The sequence below is a fragment of the Scyliorhinus torazame genome, chromosome 1, assembly GCF_047496885.1.
Source record: "Scyliorhinus torazame isolate Kashiwa2021f chromosome 1, sScyTor2.1, whole genome shotgun sequence".
Taxonomy (NCBI): domain Eukaryota; kingdom Metazoa; phylum Chordata; class Chondrichthyes; order Carcharhiniformes; family Scyliorhinidae; genus Scyliorhinus; species Scyliorhinus torazame.
Genome location: NC_092707.1, coordinates 262,035,016 through 262,060,818, shown reverse-complemented (window position 1 = coordinate 262,060,818; position 25,803 = coordinate 262,035,016). Strand labels below are relative to the sequence as shown.

The window sequence follows — 25,803 nt, the reverse complement described above, 5'->3', positions numbered from 1 at the left end:
CCATAATTGCAATTACATCATAGTTACATGCAGTAATCCAGGCTCTCAGTTCATCTGCCTTCATTGAATCATTGCATTTACAATGCAGGAGGCCATTGAGTCTGCACCTCCCCTTCGAAAGAGTGCCCTACTTAAACCCAGGCTTCCACCCTACCCCTGTAACCCTGTTACCCAACCTAACCTTTTGGATACTGAGGGGCAATTTAGCATGGCCAATCCACCCAACCTGGACTGTGGGAGGAAACCAGAGCACCCGGAGGAAACCCACGCAGACACAGGGAGAAAGCGCAAACCCTACTTCCCGTTATACTTCTTGCATTGAAGCAAACGCACTCCAGACCTCCAGTCCCGCAGAGCCCTGCGGCTTCCGCCTGCCTGCTCTTACTCTGCGCTATGTTTATCTCAGTCTCATTTATTCCCCCAGTCTCTACACTTTGCCTGCTGTTCTGGTTCCCAACCCCTTGCCACACTAGTTTAAACCCTCCCGAACAGCACGAGCAAATCTCCTGCCCAGGATATTTGTGACCCCCAGTTCAGGTGCAACTCGTACTTCTTGTCCCGGTCTGACCTTCCCCAGAAAACATCCCAGTGATCCATATATCAAAAGCCCTTCCTCCTACACCAGCTCTTTACCTGCGGGTTCAACTGTACTATCTCCCTGTTCCAAGCCTTACCAGCATGTGGCATGGGGAGTAATCCTGAGATTACTACTTAGGGGTCCTGCTTTTAGCTTCTGACCTGACTCCCTGAATTGTCTTTGCAGGACCTCTTCCCGCCTATGTCATGAGTACCAATGTGGACCGTGACATCTTTGTTTTCCCTCATGTTTCAGGATGCTCTGTGGCCGCTTAGAGACATCCAGGACTCAGGCACCAGGGAGGCAACACATCATCCTAGCGTCCCATTTGTGGTCACAGAAACGCCTGTCTGTACCTCTGACTATTGAGTCTCCGACTACTATCACTCGCTTGGACTTATCCTCACCCTGTTCTGCAGCAGATCCAGTTGTGGGTGCACAGGCCTGGCTGCTGCTGGTATCTTCCCCTGAGAGGCTATTCCCCACACCGCCAACAGTATCCAAAATTGTACACCTGTTTCAGAGGGGAATAGCCATAGAAGGTTCCTGCCTTACCTGCCTGCCTCTCCTGGCGGTCACCCACCTACCTGTCTGAATCTGTGATGTCATCACCTCCCTGAAGCTAGTGTCTATCACACTCTCTGCCATCTGTATGCTCCGCAATGTGCCCAGCTGCTGCTCCAATGAACTACGTGGTCTGTGAGGAGATGCAGCTGGACACATTTCCCACAGGCATAGTCGTCAGGGAAGTTAGAAAGCTCCCTGATCTCCCACATCTGGTAGCAGGAGCATATCACTTCCCTAACTGCCATCTCTGCCTTTGTACACTTAAGAAAGATAAGAGAATAAGAATCTCACCTTGCTTGTTCCCCTCACAGTGCCTTTTATATTTTAGTTGGAGGAGGAGGGAGGGAAGAAAACACTAATATTGGGCTGGATTCTCCGCCGGCGGGATGCTCCGTTTTGCCGACAGCCCGGGGGTTTCCCGACGGCGTGGGGCTGCCCCACAATGGGAAACCCCTTGACCGGCCGGCGTAACTGAGAATCCCGCCAGCGGGTTAGGGATGAAATGTGGCGGGGCGGGGCGGAGAATCCCAGCCCCAGTTCTTCGGCTACCCTCATTACAGCCGAGATGATTGAGTTGACGTCTCCCGGAATCCTCTTCTGCCACCTCTGCTGGATGTTATTATCATTAAACATCGGTTTCATGGATACGGGTTTCACAAAGGGAGGCTGACACGATTGTTTTAAAATTGATATTGTCAGGAATGGGTGCCAAGAAAGATCGGGGAAGACAGGTTTGAGGAGCAGAATATTGTTGCACAGTTTTGGACGGATTGAAATTTGTGGTAGATTGAAGAGGATGAGCCTAAAAAGTGAAGAGGTTGTACCCCTGCATGAGTTTTTTTATGACTCAGACATTAAGGATTTCTCTGCACTGCAACGTTCACATTACTACAACACTGATTCTAACCCGATCTGGGATAAAACAATTGCAGCACCTCTGGAGCAGGCAGCTTCACAGTTAATAGATTTATGACTGCACGGCATAAAACCTCAGCTGTCCAAACTATTTCAGTACTTGAGCTTGTTGTATAAGCTTGCCTCAGTGAAAAGTACTTTCACCTCTGAGTCAGAGTTCAAAACCCACTCTCGGGATTCAGGCTGACGCTTCAGTGCAGTACCAAGGGATTAATGCATTGCTGGATGTGCCACTTTACAAATGAGAAATTCTCGGTCTTTTTTTTGGCCTTTTCCAGATTTTCTGGTCAACCTACGTCCCTCAATCAACACCGACAGAACAGAATAAATGGTCATTTATCTTATTTCTGTTTATGGAACTATACTATGAGCAGATTGGTGCCTGTATTTGCCTATTGCTAACTGTATTTCAAAATAATTAATTGACTGAGTATTGTAGCCACCTGGGTTGGCCACTTCCCGACTTAAAATGGAGATCCGCTAAGAATGCAGGGAAATTCAGCCAACGCAGGAAAAACAAGCAGGTGCAAAGTTTCCTGTGTATCAGAACTTGCAGGAATCCAGGCAGCACTGAAACTCACAGCCATCTACATATTAATGAGCGATCCCAGGGAACAATTGGAAACAGTTAAGATAAACAAGGCCAAGCCGACTCCTCGGCGCCAGCAGGAGCCAAGACAAAGGAAGGCCAACGGACACTTAGGAACCGCCCAGCGATCAGGGAACAGCTCCAGTATTGAAGAAATCGATCCAAGTGAGCAGAACCTAGTCCAATCACTTGGAACCAGGTACGGGGTCAGCCCAAAAGGGCGCAAAGCCCCATGGGGACTACAAAATAGAGTCCCCAGGTTCAAATCATCCTTCTTGGCAGGGTCTCTCAGCAGCTCGAAACAACCCTTGACAGTGACCTGCCTAGTAGCTGCACCAACCAAGTAAATCTCCAGTCAACGCACGCTATGATATAGGCGCTCCTAGCTACCAGTCTATACCAGCTTCGAAGCCTGCAGACTCAGAATCGAACGAAAGGCCATTTGTTCCCCTGACCTGGTGGGCCAGTTCCAAAGCTAAGTATAGGCCTTTTAGTGTTAGAGATAGTCTAGTAAGTAGAGTTTTATGCATGAGTAGTGATTGACCGTGTATAATAAATGTGTTTTGAGTTGGAACGTACTAACTGATGTATTGAGTTATTGATCAGCACTTGAACTTGAACCTCGTGGTGGTATCATAAAGACACCTGGTGACTCTAGAGCAAAGGTTATAGAAACAGAGCAAATTAAGTAAAGACACAACGAGCAACATTTAAGAGCCAACCAAAAGTTAGCAACATTTACTGCCGAAGTCTGATGGGACCTGACTTAGAAGTGGCCTAACCACTCCGTGAGAACCCAAAATTTGAATTGAGAATCCAATTGGGAACAGAAAATTCACAAGTGTTCAAGCAGTTCTGATCAATCCTCATAATTCGGAAGCGTGTTAATGCATGCATATCTACCAGGGCAAAAAAGGTAAACTGATAGAATTTGTTGCGAAAAACTGTCGGGTGTTTGTATTCTGGAAAATAGCGAACGCCGTACCCCGTTTACAGCACCGTCTTAGTACCCCTCGTTCCAAATTTTAAAAGAGAGCATTCAGATAGGAAAAATGGCAATGAAGGCAATGGAACGCCTCATGAACCCTCAAGAATCTATGGTCGCAGCGACCAGCAGCAGAGTAGGTCAGTGTCCCGTTTGGGAAGTTGAGATTAGAAGGTACCTCAAAGGGAAGGAATGGCCCCTTTGGAGTGACTTTTGTTCAAATTAAGAAACAGGTCCCGGGAGTATAGGACATGCTTGGTGGGAGTGCCTGAGCGAAATCCATAAGAAGAGCTTAGGGAAAGCTCGCAAGCCGATGGCAATCGTGTCCTGTCTGGACGCTCGGTCGTTCGGAAGCTCCGCAAAGAGATAGAAGAGAGACATCGAATGAGCAAGGTCGATGTTAGTGAGATTGAGAGAGAGAATATAGACTTGAGAAGGAAGTTGGCAGCAAAGGACGGAGAAGTGGATGATGCCAAGAGGGCACACCAGTCTTGTCCAGCGCATCTGAGCAGCTTCCAAACCCAATACGATAAGGCCTATCAGGACACGCAACATGCAGTCCTGGTAAGAGAAGAGACAGAGAAACAGGTAGAGGCATTGCAAAGACAGTGCAGCGATCTAAAAGCAGCATTAAAAGCACTCCATGCTGCCACCACGGAGCACAGACAAAGTTCAGTAGATCATGCAAAATGCCGGAAGTAGATTGCTGAACTGCAGTCTTTGCTTTCAGTGCAAAATGGGTTTCAAAGCACTTTTGGATCCCAACTAGATGAAGAAGACGGCCCTGATTGGCAAGAACTAAACAAAACTGCACATAGATATGTACAGGGAACATGTGCGCAAGGAAAGCCCCAAAGGAGAAAAGCACCCCTACCCCCCACAGAGCAGATAGATCAGGCACCCATGAGTCCAGTAACTACCCACCGCACAGTCACATCGGACGGAGACGCGGAATTCCTTTACACCACCCCCTTAACCGTGACCCAATTACGGGACGCGTGCGAAAAGATCACACTGTTCCTCCCCACCTCAGACCCCCACCACTTCTTTGCTAGAGTGAAGCAGCAGGCGACTATGTACGGCCTGGATGAGCGAGAGCAAGTGAAGCTCAGTTTTAAGCTTAGACCCTTCTGTTGTAGCAGCCCTTCCCGACCCACAGAATGTAGGAGGAGGCACCCTTGCAGAGATGCACACGGCGATCCTAGACGCGATCCTAGAGGTGACCCAGTAGAAGGCCTGAATAAGTGCAGGCAGAAGAAAACAGAATGCCCCACAGCGTTTGCTGGACGCCTGTGGATCCATTTTACAGCCGTTCTCGGAGACTTAGACCGCGCCCATTTGTCCCCAGACAACATGGCCAAATGAACCCACACCCTTAACTCCCATGCCACAGAGGCAGGACAAAAAGCTTGTGCTAATTATGACCCCTTGGAAGAAACGCACAACGAAAAGTGGGTTTTAAAAAGGTTGTCCCGCACCTGGGAGCAATCTGTCCACAACAAACCCGCGATTAGAAAACCCGAAGAACAGCAGGCAGAGGCAGATATTCAAGCAGTTAAAGCGCACCAGAACCCCGCATGGGTGAACGAAGGCATGAACAGCCCCCCCACAGAAACCACAGGAGTGTTACAACTGTGGACAATTAGGTCACTTTGCACAAGAGTGCAATGCCCCACGAAAGCCACAGAGAGCCCAGCAGGCAGGCACTCTGAATAGCAACAGGACAAAGCCCATACCTAGTGTAAGCACCCGTTCAGACCAGACAGACATGAACGGAACTGACTAACGGTGTTCGGACTCCCCCACCTGGGTCTGCGACACCCTTTGGGATAGGTCCAGCCGACCAGTCGTTGCAGCGAAAATACGGGGACAGCCCATCGAATTTCTCTGGGACAGGAGGGTCCCGCACCACGATTAATTCCTCCACCATGTTCCAAAAAGACACGTGGCCCACTACAGCCACAATCACCTTCAGCGGCTTCACAGGCCACTCACAACAGGGACACATCACAGCCCCTGTACCCATTTAAATTGGCAACATTACAACAAAACACCCTATAGTTTTGGTCGATCTGCCCCACACAGCAGAACACATTTTGGGCGTCGATTTCATGAACTCCCACAACCTTTCATTTGACCCAGTAAATCAATGTGTCTGGAAAATGACAAAGTCAGCAAGAGCCCCCGCAACGCTCACAGTAGGTGAGTATGCTAATAAGATTAGCGCAGTCGGTGATTTTTGGTTTGATCCGACTACGATTAGCGCAAACAAAGAGGTTAGGGCAGTTCTCCTGAAAAACAGGACCGCATTTGCAAGTCATAAACATGATTGTGGTAGGATGGCTTATTCGGTTCAAATAACAGGACCTGACCCTAGACCCCAGAAGCAAAATGGATTTCCCCAAGAGGCAGAGGGAGAAATCTCAAAAGTTATTGATAGCATATTAGGACAAGGCGTACTTAGATCAGTAGCTTCTAATAAGAATGTCCCGATTTGGCCAGTGAGAAATCCCAATGGATCATGGCGACTGACCATCGATTACCAGGAACTCAACAAAGCCACCCCCGCAGCAGCCCCCACGGTAGCCACAAGTCCCAAGACCATGCTCAACTCACAATATTTTACGGTTTTGGACATCAGTAACGGATTCTGGTCCATTCCATTGGCAAAAGCGTGCCAGTTCAAATTTGCCTTCACTTTTAAAGTTCAGCAGTACACGTGGACATGCCTTCCACAAGGATTCCACAACTCCTCCTCCATTTTCCACCGACAGCTGGCCAATGGTTTATCATAATTTTCTCACCCCGAATGTCTGGTCCAGTATGTAGATGACCTAGCACTGCAGACAGACACCAAGGCAGAGCACATTGCGCTTCTGTCCGAACTCCTGGAACTCCTACAGCGAATTGGATGCAAAGTAAACCCCAAGAAGGCCCAACGTTTGGAAATCAAAGTGGTATATTTGGGAACGATTATCGCGCATGGTAAATGCGAGATCGAGCATAAAAGAATTGACTCGATTGTCAAATTGCCCCTTCCCCAGAATGTTTCTGCCCTCCAGTCATTTTTAGGACTGGTTGGCTACTGCCGAAACCATATTGATGGTTTCGCCACCAAAGCAGCACCCTCTCTTGGAACTCCTAAAGAAAGGAGCCCCTTGGGAATGGCTTCCGCGGCACACGGATGCTGTAGATGTTTTAAAGCGCGCACTCATTGCAGCCCCCGCACTACAGGTTCCAGACCCGCTTTCCCCCTATGCTATAGAGATAGCTAGCACAGATCGTACCCTTTCGACCGTGCTCCTCCAGGAACGGCATGAACAGTTAAGACCCATGGCTTACGCCTCCAGAGTTTTAGATCCTGTGGAGCAGGGATTTTCGGCCTGTGAAAGGCACTTGCTCGCAGTTTTCTGGGCAGTTCAATACTTTTCATATATCACCGGACTAAACCCCATCACAATCCTCACGGAACATACCTCCACCCAACTTTTACTAGACGGACGACTTAAGGACGGTACAGTAAGCCAAATCAGAGCAGCCAGGTGGACCCTTCTTTTGCAGGGACGGGACATCACTGTTAAAAGGACCAAGACCCACACTTTCCTAGCCGACAACCTTCAGTACCCAGGCATCCCCCTCGAATGTGAAATCATCTCACCGCACCACAACACAGGCCCCTTTATCGTGAAAACACTCCCCAAAAAGATAGGTAGTTCACCCCAGAGCCCCCAGCATACAGACACGTGCGCACCCTTGAGAATATATGTGGATGGTTCTTCCATGATATTAAATGGGAAGCGCATTACAGGATGCGGCATCTATGTTGAGGACGCGCAGGACGCACCCTAGAAGAAATTTCGCGAAAACTGCCAGGACACTTAGGCGCGCAGGCGGCAGAACTAGCAGCCATTGCGTACATCATAGATCACCCAGATTCCTTCCCCAGCCCAGCAGACATATACTCGGACAGCCTCTATGTCTGTAACAGCCTCACAGAATTCCTACCCCTGTAGAAAGCAAGAGGATTTGTTTCCACGGGCGGAAAGCCCCTCCTTCAGCCCCATTGCTCCGGCACATTTTGGACAAAGCACAGGACAGGATATTTGGCATTATTTAAGTACGAAGTCACCATCGTTCCTCCCCACCTGGAAATGTAAAAGCCGACGCACTGGCCAAAGCAGGTTTCAGACATGGACATTTTTGGAACCCCCCCCCCCCCCCCCGAAAGCGCCCCAGTGAATGCAGTTCAGGTCTCACAGACAAATATCGAAGATTTAGTGCAGGCCGAGAAGCAAGATAGTAATCTCAGGGAGATTTTAAAAGGAAGCTTCCCAGCCCCAGGTGATAGGTTTAAAAATGCACTGACCACACATGACGGTGTGGTCCTAAAAGACACTCTTTATGTGGTTCCTGAACAGAACAGGAATCAGCTTATTTGTTTGTTCCATGATAGTTATGGGCATCAGGGAATTGACCCCACTACAGCCCACCTCAGGCAGCACTGTTGGTGGCCGAATTTAAAGGAAGACGTCACGCACTAAGTGGAAAATTGCCTTATCTGTGCCCAAAACAACCCGGACAGATATGCAAGGAAAGCTCAGCTTAGCCACACCGCCCCGTTAATGGCCCCAGTAAGCCAGATCAGAGCAGCCAGGAGGACCCTTCTTTTGCAGGGAATTTTGCAGATTGATTTTATAGTACCATTGCCCCCTTGCAGGAATGATCACAAGTACGTGTTAGTTGTTATAGACACGTTTACGAAATGGGTAGAAGCATTCCCATCTAGAACAAACACGGCAAAGACTACAACTAAGATTTTAACCCACCACATCTTTACGAGATGGGGACTCCCCCGCAGCATTGAATCCGACCAAGGTTCCCATTTTACGGGACATGTCATGAAGAACGTCCTCACGATATTTGGCATTACCCAAAAATTCCACATCGCATACCACCTCCAGTCAAGTGGTATTGGGGAGCGAATGAATCGGACCCTAAAAGCAACCCTCAGGAAAATGGTCCAACAAAACAGCACCACTTGGGATTCAGTCCTCACTTTTGAACTAATGTTTTTGCGTAACACTGTTTCGACATCCACAGGATACACCCCACACACTCATGACCGGACGCCCCATGAAAGGCACAGAATTTTTATTAGGACTTGACTTGACCAGCCCCGAAGTGACGGCCCTCACACACGAGAACGCAGTCAAACAATTAATAGAGACTGTAAAAGCGGCTCAACTAGCAGCCGCAGTAAAATTAGGCACCAGGAAGAAACAGAGCAAGGCCTGTTTCGACAAGACAGTGCATGCGACAGAGTTTGATGTAGGACAGCAGGTCATGCTCTCCATTTACAACCCCAGCACGTTCCTGTCACCTAAGTATTCGGGTCCGTACTCCGTTGCGGACAAAGTAAGCCCCTCCGTTTATAAAATTAAGTACCCCAAAGGGAAGACCGCGTGGTTTCATATTAACCAGCTCAAGGCAGATGGCTCACAGTCTAACCATGCACACCACGTCATGCTCGACGCAGCAGACCACGCCCCGCCCACAGCCAACGTATCCCTACCCTCCCCCAACATGTCCACCCCATCCACGGACTCGACCTCGACTCCACCCCCGAACTTTAGACTCCACCCCGGAACGCCCACAGACAGCAGCGACAGCGACTGTGACACAGACGATAGCCACAGCACGCCTCCCTACTATCCCCATGCAACAGGACCCACACACAGCGAATCTTATCACGATTCGAGTGATCCCTTCCTGCTCACACTCCTTAACAAACCTCACCAAAGACCACCGCCCTATGATGATGACCCCGACTCCATATCCACAGAATTAGACACGACTATTTGGCACCGTGATAATTTGTGCAGGCGCGCCCGAAATGATGAGATGGACCCTAAGTCACACCATACAGCTTTAGCAACCCTCATCCATTCAAAAGTATGGCATCCGGGAGAAGATGACGACATTGAGTCTGACTCCCAAAACGAGAACCCCTTTGCGACCCTGTCCGCTATTGAGCAGTGAGGTGTCCAGATGATGGGGAAAAAAAAGGAACCGATGGAGAGATATGGTGTCCTTTCTGATGGAACCTGCACCATTTTTTTGAATGTTTATTCATTAGTGTTAACGTTACGTGTTGTTTGTAAACTCGAAAGTTTCACGGCCCCACGTCACCACTCCTTTAACGCTCCCTGGCTGTTAATGGAACAAGTTTGTCCCCAGACAATAGTTCAGAGGAACTAGTCTGTCAACAGAAAATTGTGAAAGGTACAGGTTTGTCCCAGACAATAGTTCAGAGGAACTAGTCTGTCGACAGAACCCGACTCATAGTTGCTCTCCTAATTCGAGAGGCAGCCACACACGACGACCACATTCTTACCCGTTCTTGCCGGTTGCTCAGGCAGTGGAGAAACGGCATTGGTCCCCACCCTGCCTGACGACCCCCCTCTGGTCAGCTATGCTCGGGTAGAGCACATACGGCATTGATCACCGTCCTACCCGGGGATTCCATCCAAATCCATCCATCCATCCGCCGCGGCCCATTTTGGCTTGTTACGTTCAAAATTATTTTGTTTGGTTTTGGCAACCTATGGATGCTTCCCTATGCTATTTACATCCTCAAACACTGGGATGGTAAATCACACAGGTTGCGAGACGGCTCGCAGTACGGCAGTATTTTCTTAGATGTCTAGCCCAAATATTCGGTTTAAGAGAAAATAAAAAATGAGGGGGTCACACACGGTGACAAATTATAAAGGGAAATTGGCACTAAAAGACAGACATGCTAACGTACAAGATATCAAACAAGATAGTAACAGAAACTATGCTTGATTCACAGAATTCCAGAAGCTCAGGAAGAGAAGAGACGAAAAGGAAGAGAGAAGAGAAGAAAGAAGAGAACAATGAAGACATCATACGTGTTTTTCGTCATCATTATAATTTGTATTCTGTTTCGCGCGACTGCGAACCCCCTGACCCCAACCCCCCCCCGGCCGTCAATGATTCACTTCCCCATAGCACCCAGAGCCCAGTGACAAGTAACAACACACCATCATGGTGTGATAGGTTTATAACGTGGTACTCCCTTATGTAATTGAATCCCCTTTAGCATTGGCGATATTCTGCAGCTCCGTGCAGACTATCCGCATGAGAAAATGTCAAAGGAGCGCCTACCGCTCTCGCACCCCGGTATACAGGATGAGATCCCCTATTTTCGGTTTTCACCAGGCCCCCGAACCCTTTGGTCTACAATAAAGGACATTCGTTTTGCGTCATTTGTAAATGAAGAAAGATGTCTCATTTGCAAATGAAAGATTGCACAACTCTGTGCTTGACCGCCAAGCCAGAGGAAAATATGAATGCTGCCATTATTTTTGTATTGTTAGGAAGTTAGTATGATTGGATGTTTAAGTGAGTGTAGGTTATGGAAGATAGTTAGAGGTACCGTTTTTTTATATGTTATACTGCATGTCCCTGTTGTGACATAGCGCCACTTAGAATTGTCAGTTAAAAATTTATTGCATAGTTATGGTCAGTGTAGAGGCCATGGAAGAGTGCTCGCTGGGTCAGGGAGTGAAGACGACGCAGTTATGTGATCCTTCACGCTTCGCGTGAGGGATCACAAGGAGGGAGTGAAGCCACCTGGGTTGGCCACTTCCCGACTTAAAATGGAGATCCGCTAAGAATGCAGGGAAATTCAGCCAACGCAGGAAAAACAAGCAGGTGCAAAGTTTCCTGTGTATCAGAACTTGCAGGAATCCAGACAGCACTGAAACTGACAACCATCTACATATTAATGAGTGATCCCAGGGAACAATTGGAAACAGTTAAGGTAAACAAGGCCAAGCCGACTCCTCGGCGCCAGCAGGAGCCAAGACAAAGGAAGGCCAACGGCCACTTAGGAACCGCCCAGCGATCAGGGAACAGCTCCAGTATTGGAGAAATCGATCCAAGTGAGCAGAACTTAGTCCAATCACTTGGAACCAGGTACGGGGTCAGCCCAAAAGGGCGCAAAGCCCCATGGGGACTACAAAATAGAGTCCCCAGGTTCAAATCATCCTTCTTGGCAGGGTCTCTCAGCAGCTCGAAACAACCCTTGACAGTGACCTGCCTAGTAGCTGCACCAACCAAGTAAGTCTCCAGTCAATGCACGCTATGACATAGGCGCTCCTAGCTACCAGTCTATACCAGCTTTGAAGCCTGCAGACTCAGAATCGAACGAAAGGCCATTTGTTCCCCTGACCTGGTGGGCCAGTTCCAAAGCTAAGCATAGGCCTTTTAGTGTTAGAGATAGTCTAGTAAGTAGAGTTTTATGCATGAGTAGTGATTGACTGTGTATAATAAATGTGTTTTGATTTGAAACATACTAACTGGTGTATTGAGTTATTGATCAGCACTTGAACTTGAACCTCATGTTGGTATCATAAAGATACCTGGCGACTCTAGAGCAAAGGTTATAGAAACAGAGCAAAGTAAGTAAAGACACAACGAGCAACATTTAAGAGCCAACCAAAAGTTAGCAACAGTATTTGGCACATTTGTGAGGAGCGATATACAAAAAGTTGTTTCCTACATGAAGTTTAATTGCCTGAGTCAAGCCTTGTTTACAAAAGGGCCTTTTGGCCTTCTGAGCACGTTTTGAACTTCTGTATAGTTTATTTAAATGTTTGGACACCATGTATATTCACTAAATGTTTTTAGTTTTAATTAGTGGGAGAGTTGTTCAGTTCATTTTTATAAATTTGCAGAGAATAAACTGACATCTTCAATGAAACGTGCAATTGCACTGTCAGACTTCAGTAAGCTGACTGGTCGAGCAGTTAGAATCTACTGTTGCATACAGTGGGTTACTCTCCTGCAAAGTGCCAGCCAACAGTTCTCAAAGCAGCACTGATAGCAAACAGGAAATCACTGCAGCCACATTTCCACATTCATTGAATTGTTGACCAAAGCTGTAGGATCATGTTGTTCATGGTTGGACGCACAATGTTATTCACTTCCTGCAAGTACAGGCTGTTTCTTTAACCATATCCTCCATGGGAGTTTCATTTTTGTTTAACTACTTCAGGTACTCTTTTTTGGGGGGAGGTTTACTGCAGGTGAGATTATGACGACATTTGCTGTGCTGAACATTATGGTGTTATTGTCCATTAGCAGGGTGAAGGTTAAATTACTTAAGCCTCTTAATCACAGGTATTGGCCGTTGCAACTCACATTTGACACAGCCATGAGTATTGTACATCACCAGAAGCTGTAAAAAAAAAAAACCAAGAGCTTACTTTCACAAGTGGAAACGACTTCAGTGCGAGAATTAAAACCATTGTTCCCCCTTTTGAAAACAAACTTTGGATCCTACATTAAGCTTGCATTTGGCAGGTCACGAATGGACAGATTAATTTAAGGCCAATTCAGTTTAATGTGATTTTTGTTTGGTGCCTCACTCACTTGCTTCCTGTCCGACTTTCTGACAAACTGCTAAACTAGGAGTTACATTGACAAACAATCCTGCTCCCGATGCATTAAAGAGGCAGTAGCAAAGTAAAAATTCTGACACTTCTTGAATTTAAACATTTACAAGTCTATTGCTAAATCCTTCAATTTTTATTGCGTGCAACATACAATGTTTCAGTTGTACAGGGTATAGGCAGTATTCTAATACAGTATAGAGGGGATTTGCAGTCATGACCCAAAATATCACTGTCATACTGGTATACAAATTTTTAATACGGTTCAAAATTACATACAAAAATCACAAACGCCATTTCATTAAAAAGGCAATGTGCCTACATTTAAATTGTATGTAAGCAAATTCCAGGTTAACAATTTGTTCCCATAGTACACAATAGCATAATTCTTTTACTAGTAATTTTTGCTCTGCACCAATCGATACACTGAATGCTGTTCAATTGCATCACTGAAACAGAGGTTTTGGTTTACCAGTGGTCATAAATTGTTCCTTGTAAGACTTAACTTTTCTAGGACTATCTCGACAAGTATACGCGCATGAGACCAGGAGGTGGTTCATAGGTTGGAGAGGTCGTTTGGATAGAGGGAAACCCGGAGGGTATGATCGGAAACCCTGGCCAGTAGGTTGCTGTCAATCGGCTTGCAAAAGAACCCAGAAAGGTACTGAATGCAGCTTACAGGAGAGCAGCACTGACTCGCAGGGGCCATGGTTCCCTGATCTAGCCTTTTTGCCAGCATCACAACGATTGAGAATATCAAGATGGTTTATGCCCTGAAGAGTTTGAACCATGTTGTATCTCACTAGTAATTGTTGCTCTGCACCAATCAATACACTGAATGCTGTTCATGGTTGGACGTACAATGTTATTCACTCCCTGCACGTACTGACTGTTTCTGTAACCATATCCTTCATGGGGGTTTCACTTTTGTTTCATTTGGCCTATGGTGTTGCACTGTTTAGTTGCACTAATCGGGAGATACACCAGCCATGTAATGAAAAATAAAATCTGTTCTGCATTTGTAAGAAAAAACCAGCACATGGATTCTCCACAGCCCCGTGCCGAAATCGAGTTTGGCGCGGAGGCGGAGAATCCACTTTTACGCGAGAATCGGACCCGGCGCTGCTCCAGTGATTCTCCGGTCCCCACGAATCACTTGCACGCGATTTATGCGGCGCAGCTGGGGGAGGGGGGGGGGGGGGGGGGGGGGGCAATGCCAGAGGCCCTCCCAGCGATGCTCCGGTCCCGACCGGCTGAATTCCTGATGGCGTGATTCTAACCACGTCTGGCCGGTCGGGACTCTCGCGCGGCAGCTGCGGATTCAGTCCGCGACCGCCCTGGTGAGGGTAGGAGATCAAGTACCGTGGGAGGGGGGGCCTTATGGCGACCAGGCAGGTTAGACGGAGTGGTGCGGGGTAGATAATTGAGACCTTGTTTGTTGGTCCAGGTCGGTGGTTTGAGTCCGCCATCGCGTTTGGCTCAGCCGCCGCCGTGCGCATGCGCGGACTCGGAACCGGAGGTGCAGGGGCCCGTATCCACAGCTAAAGCTGCGAGAAGCACTCCGGCGCCCTGTCCGCCCCCTGCAGGTAGGTGAATAGCTGTATATTTTTCCAAGGAAAGTCTGGAGTAGAACACCAGTGTTTTTACGCCGACGTGGGGACATTGCCCCATTTTTGGAGAATCCAACCCTAGGAATGTTCAATTCAAAAATTTGCAAGGTTACGTCTGCAAGATTAAGCCACTCGTGCAATAGTTTGCAAGTAGCCAGAGGAAAAATAAAAGCTGGTCAAGTTGACCAAGGGTGAGATTATATACACTATGATGTGTATGCTCTATAAAATGTCTCAAATGTCCCTTTACATTGCCCTGTTTAGAATTTGGACTTCAACCATCTTGTATGTACAGGATCATGTGGAATATCTTTGCTTGCATGACTTGTCTTCAGCATAATAAACCCCCCCAAAAAGCCCCAATTAAAATAAGCAAAATGCTGCGGATGCTGGAATCTGAAACAAGAACAGAGGATGCTAGAAAAACTCAGCAGGTCTGGCAGTATTAAGGAGAGATAAACAGAGTTAACGTTTTGAGTCCTTTTGGCTTTCATTAGACTGAAGGCAGGGAGAATGTGTTAGACAGTGAAGTGCAGCTGTGAGAGATTGCAACAAAAAGTAGCAACTTTAAGAACAAAATGGCCTGGCATGAGGAGGGGTTTGCATTGTGGCAATACATGTATGGGATATTTTTTCAAAATGGGGTTTGAGCAAGGTCACAATCTAAAGCTGCCGAACCTAATTTAAGTCCAGAGAGCTGCAGCGTGTCCCAACCAGGATTCACTGGAGCCTTGCAGCCAAGAACGGCCAAATGAAAGTCAAACCCAGGTTGCGCTGATGCTATCCTCGGACTACATGGAGCCTGGCCACTTTATGTTAAGATAATTGCGCAGCTCCATGTGTTTTTTCACCCTCATGTTATTTGATTGCATTTAATTTTCCCTCAGCTATAATTTTCCTCATTGTCTTTCAGCATTAATTGTTTTCTTCAAATCTTTCCATCACCATTACAAATCCATTGGCTTGTGGAGAGGAAAAACTGGGTATCAGGGTTCCACGTCTATTTTTATACTCATCATGAATGTTTCAGTGCTAAGAAATGAGGTATTATAATTCATGCTTTCAGAATGTACTCAGGTCAGGTATCGGAGAAATATCTCTTTGCACAACAGGGCTACATTTTCGAACCCTTGCTTCTGGGAAGTGAGCAGTCTGAGGTCTGGTATATGGAAGGGTTGGAGATTTGTTAGCTTTTTCTGCTGCCCTGCCTTTTCCTGTAGGGACGGAGCTGGCCTGCATCTGCAGCAGGGGCAGGCCAGACTGAACCACGCTAAGGAGGTAAGAAGGGCCCCACCTCCCCGGTTCCCTTTTTAACTAGAGACCGCACTTGCTAGGGGCCCATATGTGCAGGGGAAATCAGTAAAGCCTGTCACCGTGGACTCCCCAAACTCCCATGGACTGAAAGCTCCTCTGGGCTGCACCAAAGATGTTTCTCTCTCTTTTCCCTGCCCACACACCACCCCACCCAGGAAATTTATATTTCAGCCAGGTCCTCCTAAGGAATGTCTCCATCACTCAGGCCACAGAGGCCTGCAGCTACTCCTTTTGATCCTCACGCCAATAGTATTAGGCCCGAACAAAGGATTTCCCATAATGGGAAACTTGAGGGTTCCAAAAATGGACAGCTTTGACGTACTTAGCAAAATTGCAGAGAACCTAAACAACGACTTGGGATGGAACTTTACGCTGGGGGAATTTTATGGTCCCACCAAAGTCAATGGACTTTTGAAAACTGGCCCCAATGTCCCAACCCAAGCCTCAAAACAGTACCCCTGTTGTACCAGTGTGAAGGTTTCCATTTCTCACTGACTGCTCTTGCTGCTTCTCCAAGACAGATTGTCAGCTTAGTGCCAATCTGCATGCAGCTTTGTGCAATTGAGCCACTGCCTTGAAACAGCCGAGGACCATTGCATTAGAGGAGCCTAAGGGCTCAGGGAGGAAGGACCCACTGATCCCATTGTTCTGGGCTGGATTCCAACACAAGCCTTAGAGGGTAGAAAACACGCGACTCTAACAATGAATACTTTAAAGCTGATGTAATTTCATAAAATATTTATCTAGAACCACTGGAAGGTGAGCTAATGTGGGCCCTCAAAAGACATGCACAATAATGCCAAGGAGAGAAGACAATGTTATAATCTATAGGTAGTCAATTGGATTAAGCGCAAGGTAATCTCATTATTAAAGTGGGCATGGAATGTTTAAGTGGCAATTGAGTGCAATGAAGATACAGTAATGTAAACACAATGATTTATCAACTGATCAAAACATAGTAAAGATCAGTATTCATTTCCTACCCTGGTTGCCTTCTGGCATCTCAGCCGAGAATGAGTATAGAAGATGGATTTGATTGGTAGGTAAAGTCAGAACCTAAACCCTACAATTGTGTAGTCATGTTTACTGTCTATACTTCTAGGCTACATTACCCTGACCCTTTCTGTAATCAAATATTCTTTTGTTTCCCCTTTATGCTTCTCTCTCTCTCTCTCTCGTTCAACTTTCCACTGCCCACTTTTCTCTGTATTCCTAGAGCTCTTTCCTGGGCTGAGAGGCCAGGCCAATAACATTTGTTTTGTGCTCATTATGGTGAGCGACGAATCATTCGTGGAATTGCAACATTCACCATTTTGAGCCTCCAGTGTCAATGAGCAAGCACTCCCCGTTCAGATACAGTGCAGTTCAGGTCCAAGAATGTTCTTTAGCTCCTGGCCTCTTGCCATTTTCTACACCTTGTGCTCTCTCCAAACTATTCCATAAAACCATAGTGTGTGCAGCAGAGGATGAGGCCATTCAGCCCATGATGCTTATACTGGCTCTTGGAAAAAGCTATCCAATTAGTCTCATTCCTCTGCTCCCCATCCCCATAGTCCTGTTCAACGATTTTTCCAATTTGTTTAAAAAGTTACTATTGAATCTATTTGCACTGCTTTATTCACACAGTGGATTATGGATCAGCACAGCCCACTGTACAATTTCTTTTGTCCTCATATTATCCCTCCAATAACCGTAAATCTGTATCCTTTGGTTATTGACTCTTCTGCCACTCGATATATTTTCTCTTCATCCACCCTTTGAGATCTTGAACACCTCCATCTGCCCTTACCCTCCTCTGCTCTGAGGAGAACAATCCCACCCTCTCGAGATTAACGACAATCTCACATCCCTGGAACCATCCTTGTAAATCTCCTCTGCATTCTCTCCAAGGCATTGTGTTCGGTGCCCAGAATTAGCCACAGTATTTGTGTATGAAAAGGTTACGTGGGTTTGGATGCTGATTAACATGCCTGAAGCAGTAATCTCGCACAGGCCAGATCGCTGAATATTTTACAGGGAGGTGTTGCATCTCATTTGGAGATGAATTAAAGACCAGATGGCATCGCAGGTCCGGAAACATTGAAGCAGTATTACACAATTGTACAACAGCTGTGTCGTGAATGAATCAAAGAACAATTTCATCTGTCGAGCAAATTGTGCTCAAGATAAAAAATATTGATCAATAGATTGTGAATAATAAAAAAAACTTTTTAAAAATTAACGATTGTTACAATTATATGCCCAGATGTTTACAAGAATAATCATTTCTGGCTTAAAAAAATATCTTTAAAAAAAACTTTCAGTTAACCAGCAACTGCTACCAAATTAATGTCTCTGGGATCCACAGAAACACAATCTTCCTATAAACATAAAACCATTTATGCAGCCTGCGCCCAAACTGATTTTATTCCCACTTTTTAGTTGAAGAGTAGGATGCAAATCATCCAGCTACTGTGACAGTTTCACTGATGCATTGCATCTGACTGATCTTTGCCACGCATGGAGTGAATATCTCTTGCAAGGAGATGCAGAAACCCCATAATCAGATGTGTCTCTGACAAAGTGTTACACACATAGCTCCAAGAACATCAGCAATCATTCACCTATTAAAGTTCACTGAGTTCTCAGAATACACACCCCTGGCATGCTACAAAACTTAATTCAAATAAAACGGAAAATGGAACACTCCTCCAAGATGTCCTCACAGTAAAGAAAGGGATAATTGCACTGTTTAAGAAGTGGTGTTGCATCCTTCAGGAATTGTGGCTCTGTTCTCAGTGATGTTGGTGGGAAGGTCACTGTGAAGGCGCTTGTAGACAAAGTGAAACATCTGTGACTGAGGCCGACTGTGCAGCTCTGCTTTGATTTTCTGTGGGAAGGTATCAGGAGCCAACTGCTGCCAAGTATCATTTATCAGAAGGAAAAGACTATAGTTCTCTGTATCCTGAACTTGGAACTTGGCAGCACAAAGGTCACACAGCTCCTCCGTCGTGGTAAATGGTCTCACCTGTAAAGTCTTGGCTGTGCAGCCACTTGTGTTGTTGAAGGCCACACGCAGGTAGTTCTACACAGGTTGAGATAAAGGAGGGAAAGGGATCATTATAGCATGGCAATTAGTAAATGCAAGACTTCAGCACATCTAAAATTCACCCAATGACCTGAGATTGCAAATAAATAGCAAATTGTTCAGGGTTTCATTGGAGCTACAATCTCCACGGGCGAAGTACTATATTAGAAAGTCCCTCGGATATAATCAGCTTTAAACATGAACGGACTGTTGTTGAGGGCAGACCTGGCAGTCACCTGCATGCAGAACTGTTCCATTTCCCGAGATCATGGATTCTTAACTGGGTCCCGGGTAGGCCAGGCTGATGTATAGAATTTGAACAATGCTATGAGGTTGCTCACCCAATCAGAGACCGGTTTTCCCCTGCACTGGCTGCTGATAGGTTCACCAGTGAGCCTATGAGCTTCCAATGCAATGAAAAGCCAGCCTCTGATTTGACAAGCTAGAAACAGTGGGAATATAAGTGCTCAAATGTGCAGGCCAGAACAAGAGCGAAGAAACATTGGCCGGGATTCTCCAAAATCGCGGCTAAGTGTTGGCGCCGGCGTAAACACCGGCGTCAATAGGCCTCCTGACCCAGCGATTCCGTGGCCCACAGGGGGCCAGCACCGGTGCCGATACGCGGCCCTGCACTGCCGGCCGCGGGTCCGCGCATGTGCACGGCGGTCGTTTCCGTGCCGGGCCCGCGCAACATGGCGGAGCCACACAGCGGGCCGGCCCGGAAGAAGGTAGGCCCCCCCCGGATCGCGCGCGCCTAACGATCGGTGGACCCCGATTGCGAACCTGGCCGTCATGGAGGCCCCTCCCCTGGAGTCTGATACCCCACCCCCCCCAGTCACTGCGGCCGCGGGTCCGAGCTCCCGCCGAGTGGAACCATGTTAGAACCACACCGGCGGGAATTCGGCCGGTCGACCGCGGAGAATCGCCTTTGGGACCTCTTTCAATGGCCCATGACTGGCACCGCATCGACCGTGCGGGCTCGGAGAATCATGGCAAATGAAACTAGAAGCAGGTGTTGGCCATTCGGCCCTTTGAACCTGCTCTGCCATTCAATATGATCATGGTTGATCCTCAATCTCAATGTCATATTCCTGTTTTCTCCAGAAACCCTTTGATGCCATTAAAATCTAAAAAAGTCTAGCTCTTTCTTGAATACATTCAGTGACTTGGCCTCCACGGCTTCTGTGGTAGAGAATTCCACAGGTTCACTACCCTTTGAGTGAAGAAATGTTGCCACATCTCAGTCCTAAATGGTCAACCCCGTATCCAGACACTGTGACTCCTAGTTCTAGATTCCCCAACCAGGGAAAACATCCTCCCTGCATCCAGTCTGTCCAGCCCTGTTAGAATTTTATACGTTTCAATCAGATCTCCCCTCATCCTTCTAAACTCTGGTGAATACATGCCCAGTCAAACCAACTCCCCTCATAGGACAGTCCCACCGACCCTGCTATCAGTTCAGTAAACCTCCACTGCACTCCCTCTATGGCAGTATATCCTTTCCTCAGTAGGGAGACCAAAGCTGCAGGCAATACTCCAGGTGTGGTCTCATCAAGGCCCTGTGAAACTGCCGTAAGACATCCCTACTTCTGAACTCAAATCCTCGTGCAATGAAGGCCAACATACTATTTGCCTTTCTAATTGCTTCCTGCATCTGCCTCCACTTTCATTGACTGGTGTACCAGGATACCCAGATCCCTTTGTACATCCACACTTCCCAATGTATCACCATTTAGATAATACTCTTTCTTTTGGATTTTCACACCAGAGTGTATAACTTCACATTGCATTGTACTGCATCTGTCAAGTGTTTGCCCACTCACTCAACTTGTCTAAATCACCTTGAAGCCTCCTTGCATCCTCCTCACAACTCAATTCCACCCAGTTTTGTTTCGTCAGCAAACTGGGAAATGTTACATTTGCTTCCCTCATCCAGGTTATTTACATATATCATGAAGAGCTGGGGCCCAAGCACTGATCCCTGCTATATCCCTCTAGTCACTGCCTGCCATTCAGAAAAAGACTCATTTATTCCCACTCTAAGTCCGCTCTCTTGACAGACAGGAAACAGAGGGGTGAGGTGCGCAGCGGCCACAGGGCGGGGTGTGAGAGAAAGTTGTTTGAGAGAGAGCTGAGAGTCTATGTGTGTGTATGAGTGAGAGAGATATGAGTGAGAGAGGTGAATGAGTGAGAGAAAGAGGGAGAGGTGAGAGTGTATGTGTGTGTATGAGCAAGGTGAGTGAGAGACGTGGGTGAGTGAGAGAGACAGGTGAATGGGTGTGTGAAAGAGGGAGAGGTGATTGTGTATGGGCGTGATTTAACATGCAAAAAAGAGACCCATTTGAGGCGCATATAGCAGGGTGTTTCCCGATGCCTGCAGTGCTGAAAATGAATCCACTATCTAACAGGACACTGCCTTTTCTGGGGGCCTTGCTCAGTAATGCCCTTCCGTGGCCCCACTTCATTTCCTGCATTGGCAAACTTGAGCCGCCCCTTACCCTGCATATTCAGGTGAAAGCACCCGATCTCTGACACGGGCAACCTGGCACTGCCAGCCTAATACCCTGGTAGTACCAGAGTGGCAGTGCCTAGATGCCAGCAGGAGTGCCAGGACACGAGTCTTCCCAGAGCCCGACCACATGGGGGCCTCCAAAGGCCTGGGAGACCCCCCAGGAGCACGTTTGCTCAGTGATCAACTGCCCCACAGCGAGGTCTCCCAAGTTCGGCTCACTTAAATATGTTAATCTGGATCTTGCCCAACACGAGTGAAATCCAGATCATGAGACTTGTTAGATCTCGCGAGGCATTCTGAGCGTCGCAAATCTCGCAAGAGGCCTCTCGCCAGATCTAACAGTCTTTTCGCGTCACCGAGAGGGGTGCAATGAGGTCATTAGATCGAGCCTCGTGTGTATGAGCAAGGTGAATGAGAGAGATGTCAGTGAGTGAGAGGTGATTGAGTGGGAGAGAGAGTGAAAGAGGGGAGATGAGTGTGTATGTATGAACAAGGTGCTACAGTAGTGAACTCGCCAACATTGAAGGCATTTAAAAGTTTATTGGATAAACATATGGATGATAATGGCATAGTGTAGGTTAGATGGCTTTTGTTTCGGTGCAACATCGTGGGCCGAAGGGCCTGTACTGCGCTGTATTGTTCTATGTTCTATGTTCTAAGTGTGAGGTTGTCCATTTTGGAAGGACAAATATGAATGCGGAATACAGGGTTAACGGTAGAGTTCTTGGCAATGTGGAGGAGCAGAGAGATCTTGGGGTCTATGTTCATACATCTTTGAAAGTTGCCACTCAAGTGGATAGAGCTGTGAAGAAGGCCTATGGTGTGCTCGCGTTCATTAACAGAGGGATTGAATTTAAGAGCCATGAGGTGATGATGCAGCTGCACAAAACTTTGGTAAGGCCACATTTGGAGTACTGTGTACAGTTCTGGTCGCCTCATTTTAGGAAGAATGTGGAAGCTTTGGAAAAGGTGCAAAGAAAATTTACCAGGATGTTGCCTGGAATGGAGAGTAGGTCTTACGAGGAAAGGTTGAGGGTGCTAGGCCTTTTCTCATTAGAACGGAGAAGGATGAGGGGCGACTTGATAGAGGTTTATAAGATGATCAGGGGAATAGATAGAGTAGACAGTCAGAGACTTTTTCCCCGGGTGGAACAAACCATTACAAGGGGACATAAATTTAAGGTGAAAGGTGGAAGATATAGGAGGGATATCAGAGGTAGGTTCTTTACCCAGAGAGTAGTGGGGGCATGGAATGCACTGCCCGTGGAAGTAGTTGAGTCGGAAACATTAGGGACGTTCAAGCAGCTATTGGATAGGTAGATGGATTACGGTAAAATGATATGGTGTAGATTTATTTGTTCTTAAGGGCAGCACGGTAGCATTGTGGATAGCACAATGCTTCACAGCTCCAGGGTCCCAGGTTCGATTCCGGCTTGGGTCACTGTCTGTGCGGAGTCTGCACGTCCTCCCCGTGTCTGCGTGGGTTTCCTCCGGGTGCTCCGGTTTCCTCCCACAGTCCAAAGATGTGCAGGTTAGGTGAATTGGCCAATGATAAATTGCCCTTAATGTCCAAAATTGCCCTTGGTGTTGGGTGGAGGTGTTGGGTTTGGGTGGGGTGCTCTTTCCAGGAGCCGGTGCAGACTCAGGGGGCCGAATGGCCTCCTTCTGCACTGTAAATTCAATGATAATCTATGATTAATCTAGGACAAAGGTTCGGCACAACATCGTGGGCCAAAGGGCCTGTTCTGTGCTGTATTTTCTATGTTCTATGTTCTATGTTAAGGTGAGTAAGAGGGATGTGAGTGAGGTGAATGAGTGAGAGACAGAGGTGTATGAGTGAGAGAGAGAGATGAATGAGTGAGAGAGAGATGAGTATGAATACGCAAGGTGAGTGAGAGGGACATGAGTGAGAGGTGAATGTGAGAGAGAGATAAATATGTGTGTGAAGGAGAGAAAGATAAGTACGTACATGTGTGTATGAGCAAGGTGGGCGAGAGGGACGTGAGTGAGAGATGAATGAGTGAGAGAGAGGCGAATGTGTGTGTAAAAGAGGGAGAGGTGAGTGTCTATGTGTGTGAGAGTTGGATGTGGAATGCTGCAAGTGACTTAAGACAACAATGTGCAATAAAATACTGTAAACTGTAAAAATCCTCAGGTGATAAATAGAAGTGGTGGATGTGTCAGTAAAATGTTAGGCTGGTCTTGAGCACTTATGTTTATTTCAAAAGTAAAAGGACTAAAAGGACTCTTGTACTCGGTGTTTAACCCATAGGAATGCACTCCACTCAACGCCATTGTCCACTTTTCCTCAATGGACATACCTGGAAGTCTTCCACAGATGGAGCAGTTCTGCTGTTTGCAGTCCTCCTCTTGTGCCACTGGTTTAGGGTATTCCTGGTTTGTGAGCTCAGTAATCTGGCTGCCTGTTCCTCTTCAAAATTCTTTATTAGTGAGAGGGCTCCATATGTACTGGTCAGGTAATAGCCTCCTATACAGAACAATGCAACGGGGGAAGAGGGGAGGTTAAATCAATAAGATCCATATGATGGCCAGGTTTTGGGTAAAGGTGATTAGACAATATACAAACAACAATTTGCGTTTAGACAGCAATGTCCCAAGGCACTTCACAGGAGCATTATCAAACAAAATTTGTCACCAATGAAAATCTTTAGTATTAGGACAGATAACCAATAATTTGGCCAGAGGTTTTGAGGAGCATTTTCAATTCTAAATTTGCAAGCATAAATTAAAACTGCCTGACGTTACAGAGCTTTTAAATCTAAGCACAGTTATAAATTTCATATTTTGCCACAGTATGGCACCGTGCATCAGTGGTGGAGGGAGTGAATGTTTAAGTTGATGAATGGGGTTCCAATTATGTGGGCTGCTTTGTTCTGGATGGTGTCGAGCTTCTTGAGCTGTTGGAGCTGCACTCATCCAGGTAAGTGGAGAGTATTCATCACACTCCTGATTTGAGCCTTTTTGATGGCGGCAGGCTTCGGGAAGTCAGGAGGCGAGTTACTCACTGCAGAATTCCAAGCCTCTGGTTGCTCTTGTAGCCTCAGTATTTATGTCACTGGTCCAATTAGGTTTCTGGCTCAGGATGCTGATGGGGAGGGATTCAGTGATGGCAAGGCATGTTGAATCTCAAGGAGCAGTAGTTAGACTCTCTCATGTTGGAGATTGCCATTAATTATCACTTCCATGGTGTGATCAAAATAAAATAAATAAAAACAGAGAAAGCTGGGAAAAGAAAACTAACTGGTCAGCATCCAAAAAGAGAAAATTGCTGATGGTTTTAGGTAGACACTATTTATCAGAACTGGAAACTCCCGCAAAGAGGACCTCTATGTGAATTATTATCTTGCACCCTCTCTGATTTCAAGAGCTGATGAACTTTCCTTGAAGTCGCAAGGGATCCATCTAGCCTAACTGAGAATGGCTGCGTGACGTATGTATTGATATCAGCTGTGTTACAATTAAAAAACATTTTTTTAAAAATGAATTGCCTTTTATTAGCTTTAATTGCAGCCGTTACATGTTGAGCCTCACAATAACTCCTCAAAGGTAATGCTGGATTTCACTTGCCAGGTCTGATGCAAATCTAAATATTTTTCCAATAAGGTAACACAACACGTTGCTTCTGACAGACATGCAAAAGTAATACAATGGGCTGGATTTTCTGGGCCCACTGGAGTGAGCAAGATAGCAGCTGGGCCGATTGAATTGCCTGGGAAGCGGTGTGTTAGATTTCCGGCAGTGGGAAATTGTAAGCGGTTAAGGCAGCGGCGAGAAGGCAACAAAGTGGGAACTCACTCATTAGTGGCGGGGTGCTCATTGATATGCTCAGGTGCCCACTTCCATACAATTTAAATCCAATGAGATGCGATTTAAGCCTCCCGGATTCAGTGACAGTCTTTGCTTGTCTCCCGTGTCCTCAGTGACCCGTCCAGTGAAAGCTGGTGACATATGTGTGGTTTCCTCGACCCACGGAGGGTGTCCTTTTGACTTCCAGGAGACTTTGATCTGGGAGATGCTTTCTCTGTGGGCAAACTTGCTGAGCCTCCTGATGGACAAGGCCTCAGGAAGGTAAATCGGAACCCAGAAGTACTGGGTGAAAATTCTAAAGGGGTAGTGGGCAAATGAGGTGCAGAGGGGTTATCCTTTAAGGTGGCAGATGAGTCCCTT

General features: G+C 46.8%; 1 protein-coding gene across 4 annotated transcripts in view; it reads right to left on the bottom strand.

Moving 5' to 3' along the window:
• Positions 1-12,394: 12,394 nt before the first annotated feature.
• LOC140421113 (ras and Rab interactor 2-like) overlaps positions 12,395-25,803 on the bottom strand; it is a 195,618-nt gene continuing 182,209 nt past the window's right edge. For 3 of the 4 annotated variants that reach the window (XM_072505530.1, XM_072505522.1, XM_072505538.1), the window contains 2 exons: positions 23,937-24,103; positions 13,230-19,100 (listed from right to left, as the gene is read on the bottom strand). In XM_072505530.1, coding sequence (XP_072361631.1) covers positions 18,768-19,100; positions 23,937-24,103 — 500 coding nt within the window. In that variant the 3' untranslated portion in view covers positions 13,230-18,767. Of the gene's footprint in view, positions 12,899-13,229; positions 19,101-23,936; positions 24,104-25,803 lie in introns of those variants that run through there. The other variant, XM_072505548.1, reaches the window with a different exon arrangement.